Source organism: Echinops telfairi, unplaced genomic scaffold, assembly GCF_000313985.2.
Source record: "Echinops telfairi isolate 266 unplaced genomic scaffold, ASM31398v2 ScPeMD7_7465;HRSCAF=8503, whole genome shotgun sequence".
Lineage (NCBI taxonomy): Eukaryota > Metazoa > Chordata > Mammalia > Afrosoricida > Tenrecidae > Echinops > Echinops telfairi.
In genome coordinates this window covers 5,796,608-5,817,491 of record NW_022111365.1, presented here as the reverse complement: position 1 = coordinate 5,817,491, position 20,884 = coordinate 5,796,608, and the positions used below count along the sequence as shown (strand labels likewise).

Below are 20,884 nucleotides of genomic sequence, written 5' to 3'. Positions count from 1 at the left end.
CTTTTGCCTCTTTAGACTTCTTTTTGTTCCCCAAATTCAAGGAACATTTCAAAGGAAGGTCGCTTGAGTCCCTCAAGGGTGCTCAAACGACTGTTTTGAAATGGTATAAGCTGAAAACCACAGAATTCTTTGGCGCAGGATTAGCATTGTATAGAACTTGCTTGAGAATTTGCCAAGAACAACAGTTTGATATTTTTGTTTTATTTCAAAAATTGTTAAAACCATTTCCACAATTTTGTAGCAACACTTTTTGGCATACCTTTGTATGGTCATCTAGTTATTTAATGAATAAACACATTACTGCATTTTTCTTCATTAAAAATAACAATTTCTCAGTTATTTAGTATAATAATAATATTTAAGATAAATATAGTCATTTAAGTGCAGAGATATTAAAGAAGGAGGTAAATGGTCCATAAGTTCTAGTAGCGGGATTTTAATTGGTATGATTTTCATTTTATAAATATAATTAACTGGAGCCTTATTGTTGGACATGTGGTTGCTTCTAATATTTTGATAGGTTAAGGAGCTAGGCTGGACTCTAAATTTTTGCACATATGTGTTATTGCTTTATCAAGATAATTTCTGGAAGTGGAATTGGTGGGATAAATGTGTGGAAGCATCCAGTTATACATTGATGAAATTTTCTTTGTAGGATTTTACAAGGGCTCAACTGCTTACTTCTTCCCTCTTTTGTAGTTGGCCTCTATTACTGCTTTAGCAACCTGTCGGATGCCCGGATTTTTATCATCATGTATGGTGTGACCAGCATGTATTTTTCAGCTGTAATGGTGAGGAATGGATGCCCCAGTTTTAGCAAGTTTTCTACCTTTCATTCTGAAGTGCTCTTTTTTTCCTGCCCCACATTATTCAGAAAGTACTGATGATTGCACAGGTGCTTCTCTCTGAGCATTTAACAGGCTACCACATAGTGTTTATCCTTACCAGGAACGTAGGAGGCACTAGCCATTGAAAACTATGGAGCATAGTTTTATCTGACACACACGGGGTTACCATCAGTTGCAGTACACGCGAGCAAGTAGTTTAATAAAACAGTATTTCCAAAACTGTTTTGATTCTAAGTCACAGGCAAGAAATAAGTTTTATATCATTATTCAGGATACTTAAGGGGGAGCTTCAAAAAGTTCATGGGTGTATTAGTCTAGGTACTTTAGAGAAACAAATCCACAGCAACTCATGTATAAGAGAGTTTTATGTAAAGAAAGTGTGCATCACGAAAACATCCCAACCCAGTGCTGCCCAAGCCCACAAGTCCAACATTAACCCAACATCAGTCCACAAAGTCCTCCACCTCACAAAACAGAGGCAATGATGCCGACTGCAGGAGGAAAGCTGAGTCGGTGAACGAATAAGCATCTCAGCACTAGCATGGGTCTCCACACGGCTGCTCCAGCACCCAGGGCTGCATCGGGATAGGTCCATGTGGCTTCTCCTTGGGGATGTCTTGTAGGAAGTCAATCTTGCAAGCTGAAGCAGGGAACTGCTAAGGCAGCTGCACCCTGGTGCGACCATCACAAAACAAGATACCTGAGAACTAGAAAGGCGAGGCTCACCACCCATTTATCCCTCCGCCTTTCAATTAGCCCCACATGTGTTTATCGGCCAGGTTGGCACAATTAACTAACTCAATGGGAAAACTGTATGAAAAGATAATGGAATTTTCCCATGAACTTTGAATCCCCTCATATTATTGAAACAAAGTTTTAGAACATGCTTCAAATAACCCATTCCTTTAAATGCATCAAGTACATTCTCTTCTTTGTTTTTCTATTTCATTGAAAAATCATATTGTGATTTCTAATAGGTTGTAGTCTGTAATTTGCAAAAACCAATTAGAATGTGATCCTGCTTCATGTCTTTTAGGTACGACTAATGCTAGTACTGGCACCTGTCATGTGCATACTCTCTGGCATTGGAGTCTCCCAAGTGCTGTCCACATATATGAAGAACCTGGACATAAGTCGTCCAGACAAGAAGAGCAAGAAGCAACAGGATTCTACCTATCCTATTAAGAATGAAGTGAGAATTAAGCAATGCTGATAATAAGCTTGGGAGACACTTTTCTGTGTGTGTGTGTAAACAGAGTTGGCATAGATGGTCATAATTACATGGGAGACTTCATGTGCTGTGTGTGTATATGTGGTTGTGTATATGTGGAAGTAGAGAATTGGCATAGATGGTCTTAGTTTTATAGCCTGGACTTGGTTTGGTTCATGTCTTATGTGTGAATGACTGAGAAACGGTACTGTGTTGTATACATCTAGTTTGGTTTGCTTCACAATTCTTCCTTGTTTATAGGTGGCAAGTGGGATGATCTTGGTCATGGCTTTCTTTCTCATCACCTACACCTTCCATTCAACCTGGGTGACCAGTGAGGCCTACTCTTCTCCCTCCATTGTGCTGTCTGCGCGGGGTGGGGATGGAAGTAGGATAATTTTTGATGACTTCCGAGAAGCGTACTATTGGCTTCGTCACAATACTCCAGAGGTGAAGATTTGGGAGTGGTGGGAATGATGCGAAGGGGCAAACCATTTGATGCTGTAGTGAGTCATAGAGCTTTTAGATGGCTGAAAAGCTTGGGTAAATTGGAACTGTGGAACCTTTGTCATGAAAAAGTTACGTTGATAGCTAATCTATACTCAATTTAGGGATTACATTGGTAGTGTCCATATTTTGAAGGAGCCTTGGTGACACAATGGTTAGAGCTCTTGGCTGCTAACCAAAAGGTTGGCAGTTTGAACCCATCAGCCTCTCTTTCTGAGAGATGTAACAGTCTACTTCCAAAAAGATTATAACCCTGAAAAACTATGGTCCATTCTGCTCTAATAGGATTATTATGAGTCAGAATTGATGGCTGTGAATTTGGTTTTGATTTTGACGATACTCTGATAATCACCTAAAGTCTGCCTGGACACTTGTATTGACAGGATTGTGATTTTGTCATAAGAGACCATCTGATTATACAAATATTTATGAAAAGAAGGAAAAATTTACAAATAAATAATGCATGTTTATTGTAGGAAAATCAAAAATCAGAAGCATGAAAAAAATATAAATTTATAATGATAAATACTTAGCAATTTAGCTTATGCCTTTTGGTAAGTTGAAGTGATTAACCTTCTTTCACAATAGCGTTTGAGAATGTTGTTGGGTGCTTGCAAGTCCGTTTGTACTCCTAGTAACTCTGTCTTTTGACAAAGTAGAGCTTCCCCATAGAATTTTCTAGTTTTGTGGTGGGGGGTGAGTGCAGAGTGGCGACTCAAAGCCCATCTGTATGTAACTGGACATCCCCTTACACAAGGGTCGTGGGGAGGAGACGAGCCAGTGGGTGCAATGTAGCATTGATGAAGCACACAACTTTCTTGTAGTTCTTTAATGCTCCCGCCCACCCCCAACTCTCATGACCCCAATTCTACCTTACCTAGACCAGAGCATGTACACAGGTATAGATAAGAGTTGGAAACACAGGGAATCCAGGACATATAAACCCCTCAGGACCAATAATGAGAGTAGCGATACCAGGAGAGTAAGGGAAAGGTGGGGAGGACAAGGGGCAACCGATCACAGTGATAGATATATAACCCTCTCCCTGGGAGACAGACAGCAGAAAAGTGTGTGAAGGGTGACATTGATCAGTGTAAGACATGAAAAAATAATAATTTATAAATTATCAAGGGTTCATGAGGGAGGGGGGGGCAGGGAGGGAGGCGGAAAAATGAGCTGATACCAAGGGCTAAAGTAGAAAGAAAATGTTTTGAAAATGATGATGGTAACAAATGTACAAATGTGCGTGACACAATGGATGTATATATGGATTGTGATAAGAGCTGTCGGAGCTCCCATTGAAATGATTTAAAAAAAAAAAAAGAATTTTCTAGTTTATTCATTACAGGAGGAGCTGCTCACCAAGTCATTGTCCTACAGAGTCGTTGAGTGGGTTTAAACTGCCAACCTTTCCATTTCCCCCAAGCTCTTAACCACTGTGCCACCAGGGCTGTTTTCTATTGGGAGTAGCCCTTTTAAATCAAATCCTTAATAAGTCAAACTTGATGAATCTTAAACCTTCTCCAATATAATCTATGATTTGTGTTTCGCCCTGTCTTTTTAATAACCGATCTTTGTGGTATTATTAAAAGGTTGTTCACTTTAATGGAATTATGTGCAACCGCAGCCTATTTATTTGGAAATGTTGCATGGCCCTCATGCTTCCTACCCCAGTACTCTTGGTTTATGTAAAGTGAACTTGGATGAAAGTATTGGGCATATTGGATTATTCCATTTGAACCGAGACTTCATGGTGGAATATAAATGCAGGAGTAGTTGCTAAGAGCTGTTTTGGTTAGCTGTGTATTACTCTGTAAAGAATATTATTGACTAAGCCTCATGTCGTATTGATTTGCTTTTGATAGGAAATAATGCATTTGCTTTTGGGAAGTAGTGAGTAGCCTCTTATTCCTAATCCCCCTTTTTATTTCAGGATGCCAAAGTCATGTCATGGTGGGATTATGGCTATCAGATTACAGCTATGGCGAATCGGACAATTTTGGTGGATAATAACACATGGAATAATACCCATATTTCTCGAGTAGGGCAGGTAAAGTGCAGTTTATCTTTGTTTTGTTTTTTTAAGTGTTTGATGTGCATTGTCTAATGTGAAATAATCTTCCTTGAGAAGATCATATGACCTGGATTTTTCTCTGAGAAACATGCATTTATTTCTTTAGGCTATGGCATCCACAGAAGAAAAAGCCTATGAGATCATGAGGGAGCTTGATGTCAGCTATGTTCTGGTCATCTTTGGAGGCCTCACTGGGTATTCTTCTGATGGTAACGTACTTAGTCTATATCTACTTAGAGGGCAGTAGAGGCTTAGAAAACTACCAATCTCCTGTTTTTCTTGCCTTTTCATTAACATAGAGATATTTCTTTGGATTTTGGGCTCACACTTAATTCTAGCCTCATTCTAAGGACAATAAATTCTTAGGACATGGCGCTGCTTGATACTCTCATGAAGAGATAATTGAACATGGGTGCTATAGCAAAGTATGGCAAAGAAACTAGATGGTGCCTGAAAGAACAATGTCTGCCCATCGCTGGGGCATGAAAAGTGGGTGAAGGGAGACGTTGGACTGTGTAAGAAGTGACAAAATAATAATAATGTATAAATTATCAAGGGTTCATGAGGGAGGGGGAGCGGGAAGGGAGGGGAAAAATGAGGAGCTGATACCAAGGGCTCAAGTAGAAAGCAAATGTTTTGAGATTGATGATGGCAACAAATGTACAAATGTGCTTGACACAGTGGATGTATGGATTGTGATAGAGTTGTACGAGCCCCCAATAAAATGATTTTTTTAGAAAACAATAGTGTCTGGAGACTTACAGGCTTGTCTTCAAACAGCAGCCGTCTAAGTGAGGTGTCAATTAAGTCCACGTGGAGGAAGCACACCAAGTTGTGTGATCCAATGATTATAAATAATACAATCCAAATACAAAGGAGAGAATGTATCAGAGCTTAGATTGTGAACACCTGGTTTGTAGAAGGCTGGACAGTGGAAGCCCAAAATCCATTTGTAGCATCCACACATGGATTACGTCTCTGGTGAATTCCCTATGACCATAGTCAAGAGATGTAAATAGCCCTGTATCAGACAGGAGGTATTGCAAAGTCAAGTATGGCAGATGTAGTTTGGTTAAAATATAATATGTTAGCATTTAATCTCCCTTTTGACCTATTTTTAAATTGTCTCAGTTTTAAAAGAAGGAAGTGAAGGAGAAATGCACATGAGACTAAGCATATAAATAGCCCTGCTGTCATGCAGGGTGTATTGGAAAGTGGATTATTGCAGATGCAGTTAGGTTACAATGTAACACCTTATCACTTGATCTCCCTTTTGACCCATTTCAAATTTGTTTTAGTTTTTAATATTTTTCCGTTTTAGTTTTTATGGAGAATTTTGTTTGGTTTTGTTGTTAGTTTTGCTTTTTTCTTTCATTTGGTTTATTTTTCCATATATGAAATTCAGGGTAGATAGATCTACAGAGGAAGTACTGGGATTAGTGGCTTCATGAGGTTATGGCAAAGGAGGTTTCTGGGAGATGGGGAGCTAATCACAATGCAAGAAAGAAGAAGATGACCTATAAAATTGATTGTAGTGATAACTGTCTAACTCTTCTTGATGTGATTTAACTATTGAATTGTCTGATAGGTGAATTATATGCCAATAAAAATGTTTAAAAAATTTAAAAATGAAAAAAACCTTAACAAAAAAAGAGATTTCTTAGTTGATGAAGCTTTTAAGTTCTTGTATTTTCAGCTTAAAGTTCATTACTATTTTTTCTGTTTTTCAATTAGGAATTTTCTCTTTATCCCGTAGGACACTACAAAGTTAGAAATTTTACAAAGACCTAATAATCTTTAAGTCTTCAAAGAGATGGTCACAGGATTTTTAATTCTGCCATAGCCCTCACGCTGAATAATATAGTAGTCCTAGTGAGACATTATTTGGAAGTTAATTTTGCTTTTGGAGTGTGGGAGAAAAAAAAAGATGATTTTATTTTAAAGACGTAAAAGATAACCAGTTGATGTTGCATCATTTCCACCTTATGGTGATTCCATGTGTATCAGAGAACTTTTAATGGGTTTTTAAAAATATAACAGCTTTATTGATATAATTGATATACAATTCACTCACTTAAAGTACACAATTTGTTTTTAGTGCATTTATAAAGTTATACCACTATTGTTTTTTGGTGCTGTAGAGTCGAGTCAGTGTTATCGCCCCACGTGACAGATGAGAACTGCCTCAGGTTTTTCTGGAAGCTCTACTGAGGACGACCCTGTTGACACTTGAAGTACCAGGGAATAGTTCCCAGCATCAAACAAAACACCAGCCACCATAGTAAGACAGACAGACAGACAAGTGGTGGAGGATAAAGATAGCTTTGGCAGCTGTCCTGGTAGTTCCTCCCAGGAGGCAGTGTTGTCACGGATAGGTGTGCAGAATGGTGTACACGCTCACACACATAGATGCCATGAAATAAACTGATGGGTATTGCCGAGGTTGCTCATCCTCCTCATGAGAATGAAGATTAACCTTGCCTAAAGTAAATATAATGTGAATTTAGCTCAAAACACAATTTCAAATGAGGAACTCCAAAATGTTTTTGACATTTCAGTATTAAATGATACACGCTCCAAAAATAACATTTTCTTTTTTTTGGTAAACCTTTTTTGGGGGCTCATACAACTCATATCGCAATCAATACATCCATCCATTGTGTCAAGCACATTTGTACACTTGTTGCATCATCATTCTGAAAGCATTTTCCTTCTACTTGAGCCTTTGGTATCAGATCCTCATTTTTTTTCCCTGCCTCCCTGCCCCCCTCCCCTCACGAACCCTTGATAATTTAAATTACTATAAAAATAACATTTTCAAATTGGTTATAAAGCATTTGGGTATAAAAATTCAATTTTCTTCATAAAAAGTCTCATTATTTTATCAACTCTTTCTGGGATGTTCCGAATTTAGCTTCTTTTGAATATTAGGACCTATGGATACGAGTTGCTCTTTCACAAGTCATGTTTATTTCATGTTACCTTATTTTCATTAAATGCTTACTCAGATCTACAATGAAATGTCTAGATGTTATATTTCAGATTTTGTTATATGAAAATATGCTAATGTTTTGAATTTTGTTGATAACATCTTTCAACTGAAACCCTCATGCATGTAATTTATTTGCTTTCACTCTCTCGTACTTGAGCCTTGTGAGGTTTTTGCTTCAGCTACATCGGCTAGGAAGCTATAGATATGTACCTCTATGATGTCTGTGTTGCTTGCCCAGGGGTTTGCTTTTGATCCTTTCTGGTTGAGTGACCTGGCCTAATCATTTAATTTCCATGTCTTGGTTTTCTGTGTATAAGGTGAAGATTAGAATGCAGAACCTACGTGAGGCTAAAACCCACCATTAAACCTGCCATCTGAAAACAAAACAAAAGACCCAGCCATCTACTTAATTCCAACTCATCTTGTTATTAGGTGCCATCCAATTGGCACTTACTGATGATGTCATTCCCAGCACAGAACCATAAGATTTTCTGATTCAGAATGGCTAGTATCAGTCCATAGCAGCTCACTAACGCCTAAGATACCAGTCTTTATTTTACTTTTGAGAACTTCCAATTTTCATAGTACATTCCAAGTTTGGATTGAGTTGCTCACCTTGAGTTGGCTCCTTCAGCAAATGAGGATCCCCAAGGCTCCCTTTCCCATAAGCTTTACTCTATGTCACCGTGATAGACTCTCGTTTTGAGAAAGCAGCTTATCAGTCACATTTTGAGGACCTTCTGGCCAAAGGGACCCACTAACTCATAGGGCTTCTGAAGCTGTAAATCGTTATGAAAGATACTTTTAACCCAGAGAAGCTAGTGGGTTCAAACTGCCAAACTTTGCCACCAGGGTTCCTATCCTACATGACAATAGTCATGTTTTCTTGATGCATATGTGACATATAACATTAAATATTTACATGCTCTTACACTTACTGTGAAGCCCTTTTGTGGGTATTCTTATTTTTCTAATTTGGTTGATGAGAAAAATGAAGTACAGAAAGGTTAAGTTACTTGTGTAAGGTCACTCAGCTAGAATCTGCAGAGCTAAAATTCCAACCTAGGCAGTTTTGATCTAGAATCTTTGCACTTAATTATTGTGATATCTCTGGGACAATTTGCATGATGCAATAGGAACCTTATTTTTCCTGGTCAATATTTTTTATACTGGCCATCCAGTGAAACACATAACAACCGATTTCCCCACAGCCCGTGGCTACGTAGAGGCTGTGTAGACAGTAACATATTCTAAGAGAAACATCCTGAATTGATGGTGGTATCAGTATTTGAAGAACCTGGTAGTGTGTTTGACATTAAAATGTTGACTTCTCATATGTATCTTTTGGGAATTTTGCAACTTTATATGTCTTTGTAGGTTTCTGTCTTTTAGGCAAAACTTTTACTCTACATCAGTGCTGTTTAACAGAAAAATAATGGGAACCACACATGTAATTTTGAACTATTATGTGTACATTAAAAGGTGCTCTGGTAGCATAATGGGTTTTTTCATTGGGTTATTTACCACAGTCAGCAGTTCAAAGCCACCAGCCACTGTAAAGTAGAAAGATGAGGCTGTGTACTCCTATAAAGATTGAGAGCCTCAGAAACCCAAAGGACCAGTTCTGCTCTGTCCTGTATGTTCAGTAGGAGTTGAAATCGACTCGATGGCATTGAGTATTTGGTTTTCAATAAAAACTAAAAACCTTTCACTGCCATTGCCACTTCGGACTCCTAGCAATTCCATAGCACAGAGTAGAACTGCCCCTGTAGGTTTCCAAGACTAACTGCTTGAGGCAATAGAGAGCCTTATCTTTCTCCGGAGGTTTCAAACTGCTGACCTTGTGGTTAGCAGCCCAACTCGTAACCCAAATCTGCAACCAGGGAGTAGAAAGGTAAGGGTTTTCTACCCTTGTAAATATTTACAGTCTTTGAAACTCACAGGGAGCTATTCTAGCCTGTCCTTTAGGAGGGTCAGTGTGAGTTAGAATAAACTAAATGGCAGTGAGAGTTGGTTTTTAATAGCCATGTTAAAATACATAAGAGATACTAAAATGGCATAAATAGTATACTTAACTGAATAAATCCCAAATATTATTTAGAATGTAACCAGTATTTTTTAATTACTGATATTTTACATTTTTAAGACAAAATCTTAGAAATTTAATATGTACCTTATGCTCATAGCACATCTTATTTGGACTATCCACATTTAAAGTGCTCAGTAGTTACTATATTTGATAGTCGAGTCTTAGCTGATCACTAGGACGAAAGAGCCCTAACTAATGGGACTAAAATGCTAAGTACTCTGGACATGCTGTGAGGGACCAGTCCTTGGAGAAGGATGTGCGTAGTAAAGTGGAGGGGCAGTGAAAAGAGGAAGGCCCTCAGCGAGATGGACTGACACGGGGGCTGCAACAGTGGGCTCAGACGTAAGAACAATAAGGCTGGGTGTGCCTACGTAGGGCGGCTGTGAATGTCCACCCACTTGAGGGCACCCAACAACAGAAGAACCCCCCGGTGGCCTGGCAGTTAAAGTACTGTGGCTTTCTGTGAGAGAAAAGACGTGGCTGTCTGTTCTTGTAAAAATTCACAGGCTAGATGACCCCATGGAACAATTCCGCTTTGTCATACTGAGTTCCTTACTGGGAGTTGAAAACCAACTGAAGGCGCTTAATAACAATACTTACGACCTAATCCTGAGCATAGTGTTTCAGAAGTCTAATTTACAGGAAATATTGTCTATTAAGGGAAAAAGTTGAGTCCTTATATTATCAGGGACTTGAGATAGTATCCCTTTTTTCTGTTTTTACAAATTAGCGTTAAATGGGAAAATGTTTTGAGGAAATGTCTTACAGTATTTTCACTGACTTTTGTGAGGCTGCAGTTTCTTTCTTGGTGTTGAGAGTATACAGGACAGAATATTCACCAATTCAGCCATTTTCTTCTCATTCCTAGATATCAACAAGTTTCTGTGGATGGTCCGGATTGGAGGCAGCACCGACACAGGCAAACATATCAAGGAGCATGACTACTACACACCAACTGGGGAATTTCGTGTGGACCGGGAGGGTTCTCCAGTGCTGCTCAACTGCCTCATGTACAAGATGTGCTACTATCGCTTTGGACAGGTGTACACAGAAGCCAGTGAGTGATCTGTAATAACATCAATAACAGTAGTGACAATAGCCAGCACTTACATAATATGTTCCACTTACACCAAGCATTTATTCCTTACAACCCGAAAGGCAGGTATTATTGTTATTCATACTTACTTTGAGCAAACTGAGTTGCAAATAGTTTTCGTAACGTACCCAAAGACCGAGTGTTGGCAGAATCATGAATCAAACACTGGGATTTTGGCTTTAATCAAAGGGCATTGTAAAAGGGGATGGAATGACCAAGAACTTCTTGTTTCTTTATGGGATTGCTGAGATTAAATTGGTCAATTTCAGCCTCCCCCTGACTGCAGTTACTGGTTTTATACTAGGGAGAAATTCTGAAGTGGGCTCTGGCTTTGGTCTGTAACAGTTTGTCTCTGATCTGTGGAAGGGTCACTCGTATGTCATGGAAGCCTCTGGATGACAGTCCTCAGGGGCAGAAGGGCTTGGACGTCAGCCACTGTTTCCTAGAAGGGTTATATAAGCTCCATGAACTCTGCCAGCTATCATCTTGAATTAGGCGAACACTTAGTTTGCTTCTCTTACCTACCATATATACTCGTGTATAAGCTGAAATTTTCAGCACATTTTTAATGCAGTTTGTGTGGTAAAATTAGGTGCCTCAGCTGATATTCGGGTTGGCTTATACTGAGTATATACGGTAATGCCTTTTTTTGCAGGCCCTACTCTCAAACTGCTGACGCTAGCATTCCAATTAGTGGTTGATGTACTCAGTTTGAGATAACATCTGCTCAGGGAATCAGCACTGTTTAAAAAGATGTGATTCTAGGACCGGTGGTGTGGGTGGCGGAACAGGGAGGGTAGAGGGAGAGTGGGTGGGGAAGAGGGAGCCGATTGCATGGAGCTGTGTGTGACCTCCTCCCCAGGGGACAGACAACCGGGAAGTGGATGAGGGGAGACGTCGGACAGGGCAGGATGTGACAAGGTGCCCATTTGTGGACTATCGGGGGCTCACGCGGGAGGGGGGAGCAGGGAGGGAGGGGAAAGGTGAGGACCTAGTGTCGGGGGTTTGAATGGAGAGAGGGTGTTTTGGGAAACGATGTGCAAATGCGCTTTGCACAGTTGATGTGTGTATGGATTGGGATGGCAGTTGTGTGAGCCCCTAATAAAATGTAAAAAAAAAATAAAATAAATTAAAAAAAATAAGAATATAAGAATAAAAAAATAAAAAAAGACCTTTTAATATCCAGGCAAAAAAAAAAAAAAAAGATGTGATTCTCTTGTTTTCTGTTCCCTCTAGAGCGTCCACCAGGCTTTGACCGTGTCAGAAATGCTGAGATTGGGAATAAAGACTTTGAGCTTGATGTCCTGGAGGAAGCATACACCACAGAGCACTGGCTGGTCAGGATCTATAAGGTAAGAAGATGCTCGACTGTCTCGGAGACCAGCTCTCGTGGGTGGAGCGGGTCTCGTGGTTGGAGAATGGGTGCGACACTGATGCAGCGTAGCCCAAACCCTGCCTTTTTTCTTTTAAGATCAATTTTAGAAAACAGACATTCCATTTTACTTCAATTTTAGCAGTTGGTGCAGTGATTCTTTTGCATTTGGAGCTTGATTCAAACCATGATTATCAGGTTTGGTGGAAAAAAGCAAGTGAGTGCAGCTTTGCTTTCAAATGATACCTTCTTCCCTCCCATTGTAGAATTTAGGCTTTCGAAAGTCATATGGTAATGTCTTATTTCTCTTGCATAAGTAAAGATGGAGGAGCCTTGATTTATTTCGAGGGTGGATCGTTTCTTCTCTTAACAGAAGTTTAAACAGTAACTAGCCTTTAGCCATTGCTGGTTCCTAAAGCCACAATGCAGTAGTCTTCAATGTAATGTCTGCTTCGACGGGCGAACCTCACTCAGTGGGAAAGTCCAAATTTGACCTGACTGCAGGGACTAACTGACATTTGTATATTGCAGGTAAAGGACCTGGATAATCGAGGCTTGTCAAGAACATGAAGGTCACGTCACGCGTAGCTGTGATGTGCTTTGCACTGATAGCAAGCATCACGTCGAGATGCTGAGATTTTTTTTACATGCAGTGATTAAAATTGTCTGGAAATTTTGCCCTGGGCATTAGGGGCTGGGCCAAATGAATTGATTTTTATAATTCCGAGCAAGTTACCAAATGAAATGTTATGACTTTACTGTGGTGAATTAAAGGGGGGGATTTTTAAAATAATGTGCCTTATTTGTTTTGAGTTATTTCAGGAAGGCAAAGTTTATGCCGAACTGATAAAAGGAGCGATAATGATCTTATCTGTATTCTTAGCTCCCTAAATGAACCAATTAGACCATTTCAATCAGTGAGATTATCAATGACCAGCACAAATCCTGCATATACAAATACTTTTGTCAGCCTTTCTACATTGGGACACTTAGCACTATATCTAGCACATAGTAGGTGCTCAGTGAAGTTTTGTGGAATGAATCAATGTTTGTGGGACCTGGGAGTTTTGTTTCATGTACAGAAAAAGCAGCTATTTGCCATCATATCTCTGTTTTCAATGTCATTTGTTCTTGGGGGCTCTTCCCGTAAGAAGGGACTGACAGTGTTTAGCCAGACCTAATCTTAGAAATACTCTTTGAGACTGGTCAGGTTTTTTGGGTTTTATTTTGATTTATTTGTCTGTTGTATCAAGAATAAGTCAAGCATGAGTAAATCAGCGTAGAAGACCAAGGCCAGCAATGAAATTATTCCCAATGGAGAAGAACCACCTCCTCCAGCATCATGTACAGAGCTGATGGTCAAATGTCTTTGTCAATTTAGATACACAAATATTTACCCTCGCCCTGTTTGCTGTTCCTGTAATCAAACCAACCAGACCGATGATCTGGTTTGGAACCTGTGCTAAATAAGCCACAAGTTAGAAGGGGAATTACAGTTAGTAGGCATAGAGTTACAGTTAGTAGGTACCTGTGAACCGGCACCAGCTTGACTGAAGGAAAGAAGAGAAATTATAACAAAGTTTAACTCAAAAGTCCGCTGATCTCATACATAGTTGATGCTAGGACAAGCAACTTTATGTTCACTGCTACAAGAGCATATATTTGACAACATAAGGCATGTATCATACAAATCCTGTCATTAAAAACATATAAGGTAACAAGTGTTCCCTGTTTAAGGAAAAAGGAGGGATTGCATGGCTTTTAGATTGTAAGTCAAATGGTGCTTTTAAAGAGTAATTCAGAATACTGGTAGACCCAGAAAATTTGGCCTTCCAAACCATTTTATATACCAACTGCTTTAAATGCGGCTGAGATTTAGATTTGATAAAATATTTGACTGACTATAAATAAATACATTATTTGATTTGTATATAGAATTCCTTCCTAGTGGAAGAAGTTATCCTGGGTTTTATTTACCATTACGAGCTACACTAATTATAGTTCATTAGTGATCTGTTCTTATTTCGTGGGATAACCTTATAATTTATTATAGTTGCTGCTGTTAAGACTTTTTGTAGGGCAACTGAAACCATCTTTGTAATTTTTACTTTTCACTGCAGCCAGTATAAATGAAAAATCAATGCTTTTCACTTAGTGAAAACCTCTTTACATGTTATTTACTTCCATATCATTAAATATTGTGCTTTACCTTACTACTTCTTGGTTTTTCAAGTTTAGGTATTGTCTATTGACTTTATTATGTGAGACTTATGAATTTAGCTCATTTTCACCATAATTATACCCATGAGTACACATATTCTTACTATCTCCCCAAAGTCCTATTATACATATTATATTAGGTCAGAGTAGTATTTAATTTTTACCTTATGAGCCATGTTGTATACACTGCCACATGTCCTGTGTAACATTTTTGTTAGTGGATAATTGCCTTTTATAGTCTTTAAACTTTGCTTTTAGCATTTGACACACATTCATCCCCAAACTCTTAATTTTTGACAGTCTTCTTTTATATGTTCAAACAAAGTGCATATTCATTCGTAAAGCTATCTTGTCTTGATAATTTCAATCTTGGTTTACTCTTTTGTTTACTGAAACACTCTGGTCTTGGTTCACTCTTTCATAGTTTTTTTTTTTTAATTATCTTGCTTTCTTTCTCTTTTGAACTTCGATGTATAGATACATGTGTGTGCCAATAGCCAGATTCATCCTTGATGCAGCACCTCAAAGTACCTTCCAGAGACACTTTGTGAGGAGATACATTTAACAGATAAATTGTGTGTCTCTTCCACATACTTGATTAATAATTTGGATCTAGACTTCCATTTCCTTAGAATTATGTTGAAACCACTGGCTCATTTTTTTCTTATCTTCCACCTATTGTTAAGAAATGTATTGCCAATCTTTTTTTTTTTTTTTAATGCATTTCCTCTTATCCCAGACTTCTCTGGATCTTCTTTTTGTTATGTTCTAACCTTCCCAAGTCTGTATTTTAGAATGGGTACTTCATTGTGCTGGATATTTTGGAATTTTCAATGCGGGAAAATCAGGTTCTCAGAATTTTCTTGAGTTAGTTATGGATTCCTTTTCTCTGGATGTTAAATTTACTGAATTAGTCTAATATAATCTTTACTTTCCTATATAATGTCTTCTATTTCTTGGAGTAATTTCCTCAACTTTACTTTCCAATCTAATTTTCTGTTTTCCTGTCATATTTTTAATATCTAAGATTTTAAAATGGAATATTTCTTATTTGACATCTTTAAAATTAAAAGCTTTCTCAAAATCAACTGTCAGCATTCATATTGGAACCCTGAAATGAAAAATTGATAGGAAGATCTACTGGTTAATAAGGGATAACTGGAAGCTTATCAAATGTGGGCTTCACTGTACTGTGATCTGAGTAAGATTTTAAATTGGGGCATGTCATCTTTGTTTATTCTTACATATAAGACATTTTCCCCAAGCAGGCCTGTGTATTATCTAGCTCAGGAATAAAAGCTATAGTCTGCTAATTTTCTACGAGTAGGGTGGGGGCAGGCCTGAAAGTCAACATTCAGTACTAAACTCAAATGGAATGATCTTACTGTCAGTAAGATGTCCAGGCTTTTAACTGTGTCTGATGTACTTCCGTTCAGTTACCATCTGTTACTCTCTTAAGTCCTAGCTGTGGGATGGGACAATTCCTAGGGTACGTGGAGGAGGGAGGCATCGAGGGGTCTCTTTCTTACAACCTACCCTCTTTCAACCAACCCTCTCTTCAGCCCCATTTTCACCTCCACAGACCTTTTTCAAGTGTAACAAGTCTTGATCTTTTTGAGTTCTGTGATGTAGATCAGTTTGAGTTTCTGCTTTCCCATTGCTGGCTTTGAGAGCCAGCTGTCTTTTCACCTAAAGGCTTTTCACTTTCCAAGATATTCTCATACTTTGCTATGGGTTGTTTTTAAATTTTTATCCTTACTATCATTTCAGTAACATTTTGGATGAAAATATATTCATTCTCCTCTATGCTATTTTTAGCCCGCATTATGGCTGAAACCTGTTTAGCTTATTTTTTTCAGGCTGAAAAACCATAGTCTAAAATCCGTTCAGACATGGATAGAGTTGTGTGTAGGCCCTTCTCATTTCTTTAGTCTTTGTAACACTGTGAGGAAACTCAAGGGAAAAGAGGGTAAAGGACATGAAGTTCTAACTGATGTCAAGGTTAAAACTTGTGGCATCTGTGTTTTCAAATGTCCTGTTATTTCTGTCCCTGATTATTTTTTTAAACAGATCTGTGAATTTTTCATATACTATATTTTACTCTAACTAGCTATGCTAAGTGTATGTGGCCTGGTATTGAGGATTGGAGAATATAATGGAAATTATATTGCCTTGAGTTTTCGGTTTAGTTTAATGACATAGGAAATACCTATTTCAGGTTTTCAAGATTATTGGTTTTCAAGCTAGTCCGTTTACTCAGAATTGTCTTTATCCACTTTAACCATTCCACAAGAAAGGTGATCCAACAGAATGCAGAGATAATAATATCATTATCGCACAGTGAAATTTTACTGACGATAACGATTGTACCACTAAACCAACATGGAACTTCCAGAAATTCAGGCAGGATTCATAAGAGGACATGGAACCAAAGGTATCATTACTAATATTAGATGAATCTCTGCTGAATGCAGAGAACACCAGAAAGATGTTTACCCTTCAAAGGCTTTCGATTATAGGCATCTTAACAAATTAATGGATGTTTCAAAAAACAGGAATTCCAGAATACTTAGTTGTGCTGATATGGTGTCTGTACATAGACCAAGAGGTAGTTGTAACAAGAGGATACTGTGTGGTTTAAAGTTTGGAAAGGTGTGCATCAGTTTCAGTCCTTTCACCATATTAATTCAATCTATGCTGAGCAAATAATCTAAGAACAATTATATGAAAAATGATCTGGGGTCAGGGTTAGAGGAAGTTTCATTAACCTACAATATGCAGGTGACACAAATTGCTGAAAACAGGACTTGAAACACTTCTGTATGGATTACCCCTGAAAACAATCCTCTCAACTGGTAATAATAAATGGCGTCAAGATTGACATGGTCCAGAATTTCATTTTACTTGGATCCACAGTCAACACCGATGGAAAAAGCAGTCAAATTAAACGTATTGGGCAAATCTACTGCAAAAGATCTCTTTAAAATGTTTGGGAGCAAAGATGTCACTTTGAGTACTAAGATGTAGTTGACCCAAGCCATTGTATTTCCAACCACCTTATATGCATGTGCGAGCCATGCTGGTGAAATGCTTACCTTTGGGCTGCTAACTGCAAGGTCGGCAGTTTGAAACCATCCGCTCAGGGCTTTCTACTCCCCAAAAGAGTGAAAGTCTTGGAAGGACACAGGCAGGTCTCTCGTATCCTACAGGATCGCTATGAGTTGGCATTAACTTGATAACTTGGTGAGTTTTGAGTTTGGATATATGCATATGAAAGCTAGACAAAAAGATTAAAGAACTAGTGCCTTTGATTTGTGGTGTTGGCAAAGAATATTAAACATATCATCGACTGTCAGAAGAACAAATCTGCGTTGGAAGAAGTACAGATGGAGTGTACCTCAGAGGAGGTAGGCAAATTTTGTCTCAGTGTATTTTGGGATGTTAGCAGGGGACCTGTCACAAGAAGGACATTATGTTTAGTAGAGGGTGGTGAAAAAGGATGGCTCGAAAGGGGAGAGGGGTTGACAATGGCTGCACATTGGGCTAAAAAAATAGGAACAATTGTAGTGTAGGACCGGGCAGTATTTGTATTATAAGATGCAGTCTCAAAAGTTCATAGACAAAATCCATTACCTTTCAATTCTATTTTTCTCCAAATTCTTGAAGACCCCTTCACACAAGGACCGCTCAAAGTTAGAACCAACTCCAAACATTCTTTTACCCTTTTCCCCTTTGCATTGTAAAATGAGGGTTTTTCTCTATTATGCATGAAGAATGGAAAAGGATTGGGTTAAACAGAGGTTTTGTTTTGGAACCTGTTTTCACAAAACAAGGCACATTTTTATCCTGACTCTGTCTCAGACTACATTTGTGATGCATCTAGCTCTGGTGGTGGTGTGGTTATGGGTGGACTGCCATCTGAAGTCTGCAACCACTGGCCACTCCGCGGGATAAAGACAGGGCTTCCTACTCCTGTAAAAAGTTCCAGCCTCCTGGTAGGGCGTGACCAAGGGTAATGTAACCAAGAGGAATGACTCAAACTCAAATGAAGAGTGAACATGATAGTGGGAAAAGAGGAAAGTAAAAAGAAATAGCGGAAAGAGCTAGGAGGCAAAGGGCATTTATAGAGGTCTAAATACAGGCATGTACATATCAAATATATATATGAGGATGTGGAAATAGATCTATGTGCATATATGTATAGGTTTAGTACTAAGGTAGCAGATGAACATTGGGCCTCTACTCAAGTACTCCCTCAGTGTAAGAACTTTGTCTAATTAACCTGGCATTCCATGATGCTTACCTTCCCTACACAATTGCTGAAGACAAAGCAGGTGCAAAAGCAAATGTAGTGAAGAAAGCTGATGGTGCCTGGCTATCAAAAGAGATAGCCTCTGGGGTCTTAAAGGCTTGAAGGTAAATAAGCGGCCATCTAGCTGAGAAGCAACAACGCCCACATGGAAGAAGCACACCAGCTTGTGCGATCACGAGGTATCGAAGGGATCAGGTATCATCAGAACAAAAAATCATATCACTGTGAATAAGGGAGTGCAGAGTGGAGACCCAAAGCCCATCTGCAGGCAATTGGACATCCCCTTACTGGTCACCGGCAGGAGACGAGCCAGTCAGGGTGCAGTGTGTAGCAACAATGAAACAACTTTCCTCTAGTTCCTAAATGCTTCCTCCTCCTCTCCCCTCCCTCCGCCCCCACCCACACACACTATCATGATCACAATTCTACCTTACAAATCTGGCTAGACCAGAGGATGTACACTGGTACATATAGGAATTGGAAACACGGAATCCAGGACGTACGATCCCTTCAGGACCACTGGTGAGAGTTGCGATACCGGGAGGGTGGGGTGGAAAGGGGGAACCGATAACAAGGATCTACATATAACTTCCTCCCTGGGGGATGGACAGCAGAAAAGTGGGTGAAGGGAGATGTCGGACAGTGTTAAGATATGACAAAATAATTTATAGATTATCAAGGGTTTATGAGGGAGGGGGGAGCTGGGAGGGAGGGAGAAAAATGAGCTGATGCCAGGGGCTTAAGTGGAGAGCAACTGTTTTGAGAATGATGAGGGCAATGAATGCACAAATGTGCTTGACACAATTGATGTATGTATGGATAAGAGTTGTATGAGTCCCTAATAAAATGATTAAAAAAAACCCAGAAAAGTTCCAGCCTTTATGCTGCCCAGGCACGTGGGCACAGAAGAAATAAAAATATCCTTTTTTGCAGATGACAATCATATCTAGAAGACCCCAAAGATACAATTAAACAATTGTTTAAAGTAACTGAAAAATTTGGTAGCATATCAGGCTATATGATCAAAATACAGAAATCAATTGGATTCTTTTATTTTTAAGATACTGAAAAAGATATTTAAAGAACAAATACCACTTACAATACACAAAAGATGAAATACTTCACCTGCAAAAGAATGAAACGACCCATACCTCACACCATGTACAAAAACAAAGATGTGTTAAAAACCTAAATATAAATCACAAGACCCAAAATTAGGGGCAATGTAAGGACCCTAATAAAAGGGCATAAACACTACTGAACACAATGAAAAATATCCATTCTGTGGATAAAGAACTGGAACCTACTAAAAAGATGACATTTATGCACAAAAACTATTCAGTAAAAATACATCTGATAAAGGACTAATCTCAAAAATCTATAGAATATAAAACTACATCTTAATGAGAAAATAGAAAAAAAATCCAATTAAAAATGTGCACGAGTAGGCAATTTACCAAAGATGATTTTCAGGTGGCTGATAACCACATGAAGAAATCATCAGCAATATAAATTAAAACAATGAGTTATCACCACACTGACACTTGGCAAAAAGAAATAATGCCGAAAATAAATGTTAAAGAGGTAGGGGACATATAGAAATACTTTTACATTGCAGGTAGGACTGTAGAATTGTACAACCATTATGGAAATCAGTATGGCTATTCCTTAAATGCAAATCCAAGTACTATATGATGCAGCAATCGTAAACTATCTCATATCCCAAAGAGATTAAGACTATAACACGAACAGATATATGTACACCTATGTTTCTTGCAGCAATTTCCACGATAGCAAAAACATGGAAACAACCAAAAACCTTAATTATAGAGGAATGGATCAAGATGCTCTGGTCCATTCACCCTATGGAATGTAGTGCATCAATAAACAGTAATTCTTAAACATCACAGGGCTAGAAAATACTATGATTAGCAAACTCAATCTTACAAAGATGAACATTTAATATCATTGTTATAAAGTGACCAGACGTCCCGCTTTGGGCGGGACAGTCCCGATGTTTAACAATTTTTCCTGTGTCCCGCAGCGTTTAAAAATGTTTGGAAAGAATGCACAAGCCAGAGTATACGGTTTTCGGCTGCCATGTGGCTATTTCGCCAGGATATGAGTTTTATCAATGGTGTCCCGCTTTACCAATGTTAAAATC

At 38.7% G+C, this 20,884-nt stretch overlaps 1 protein-coding gene across 1 annotated transcript in view; it reads left to right on the top strand.

The window, feature by feature from the left end:
- STT3A (STT3 oligosaccharyltransferase complex catalytic subunit A) overlaps window positions 1-14,401 on the top strand; it is a 32,320-nt gene extending 17,919 nt beyond the window's left edge. Inside the window, exons 9-16 of the mRNA XM_004714159.4 lie at window positions 700-791; window positions 1,885-2,040; window positions 2,320-2,508; window positions 4,499-4,615; window positions 4,746-4,848; window positions 10,589-10,777; window positions 12,053-12,168; window positions 12,720-14,401. Of these exons, the coding sequence (XP_004714216.1) occupies window positions 700-791; window positions 1,885-2,040; window positions 2,320-2,508; window positions 4,499-4,615; window positions 4,746-4,848; window positions 10,589-10,777; window positions 12,053-12,168; window positions 12,720-12,758 (1,001 nt within the window). The 3' untranslated portion in view covers window positions 12,759-14,401. The remainder of the gene's footprint in view (window positions 1-699; window positions 792-1,884; window positions 2,041-2,319; window positions 2,509-4,498; window positions 4,616-4,745; window positions 4,849-10,588; window positions 10,778-12,052; window positions 12,169-12,719) is intronic.
- The last annotated feature ends 6,483 nt before the right edge of the window (window positions 14,402-20,884 follow it).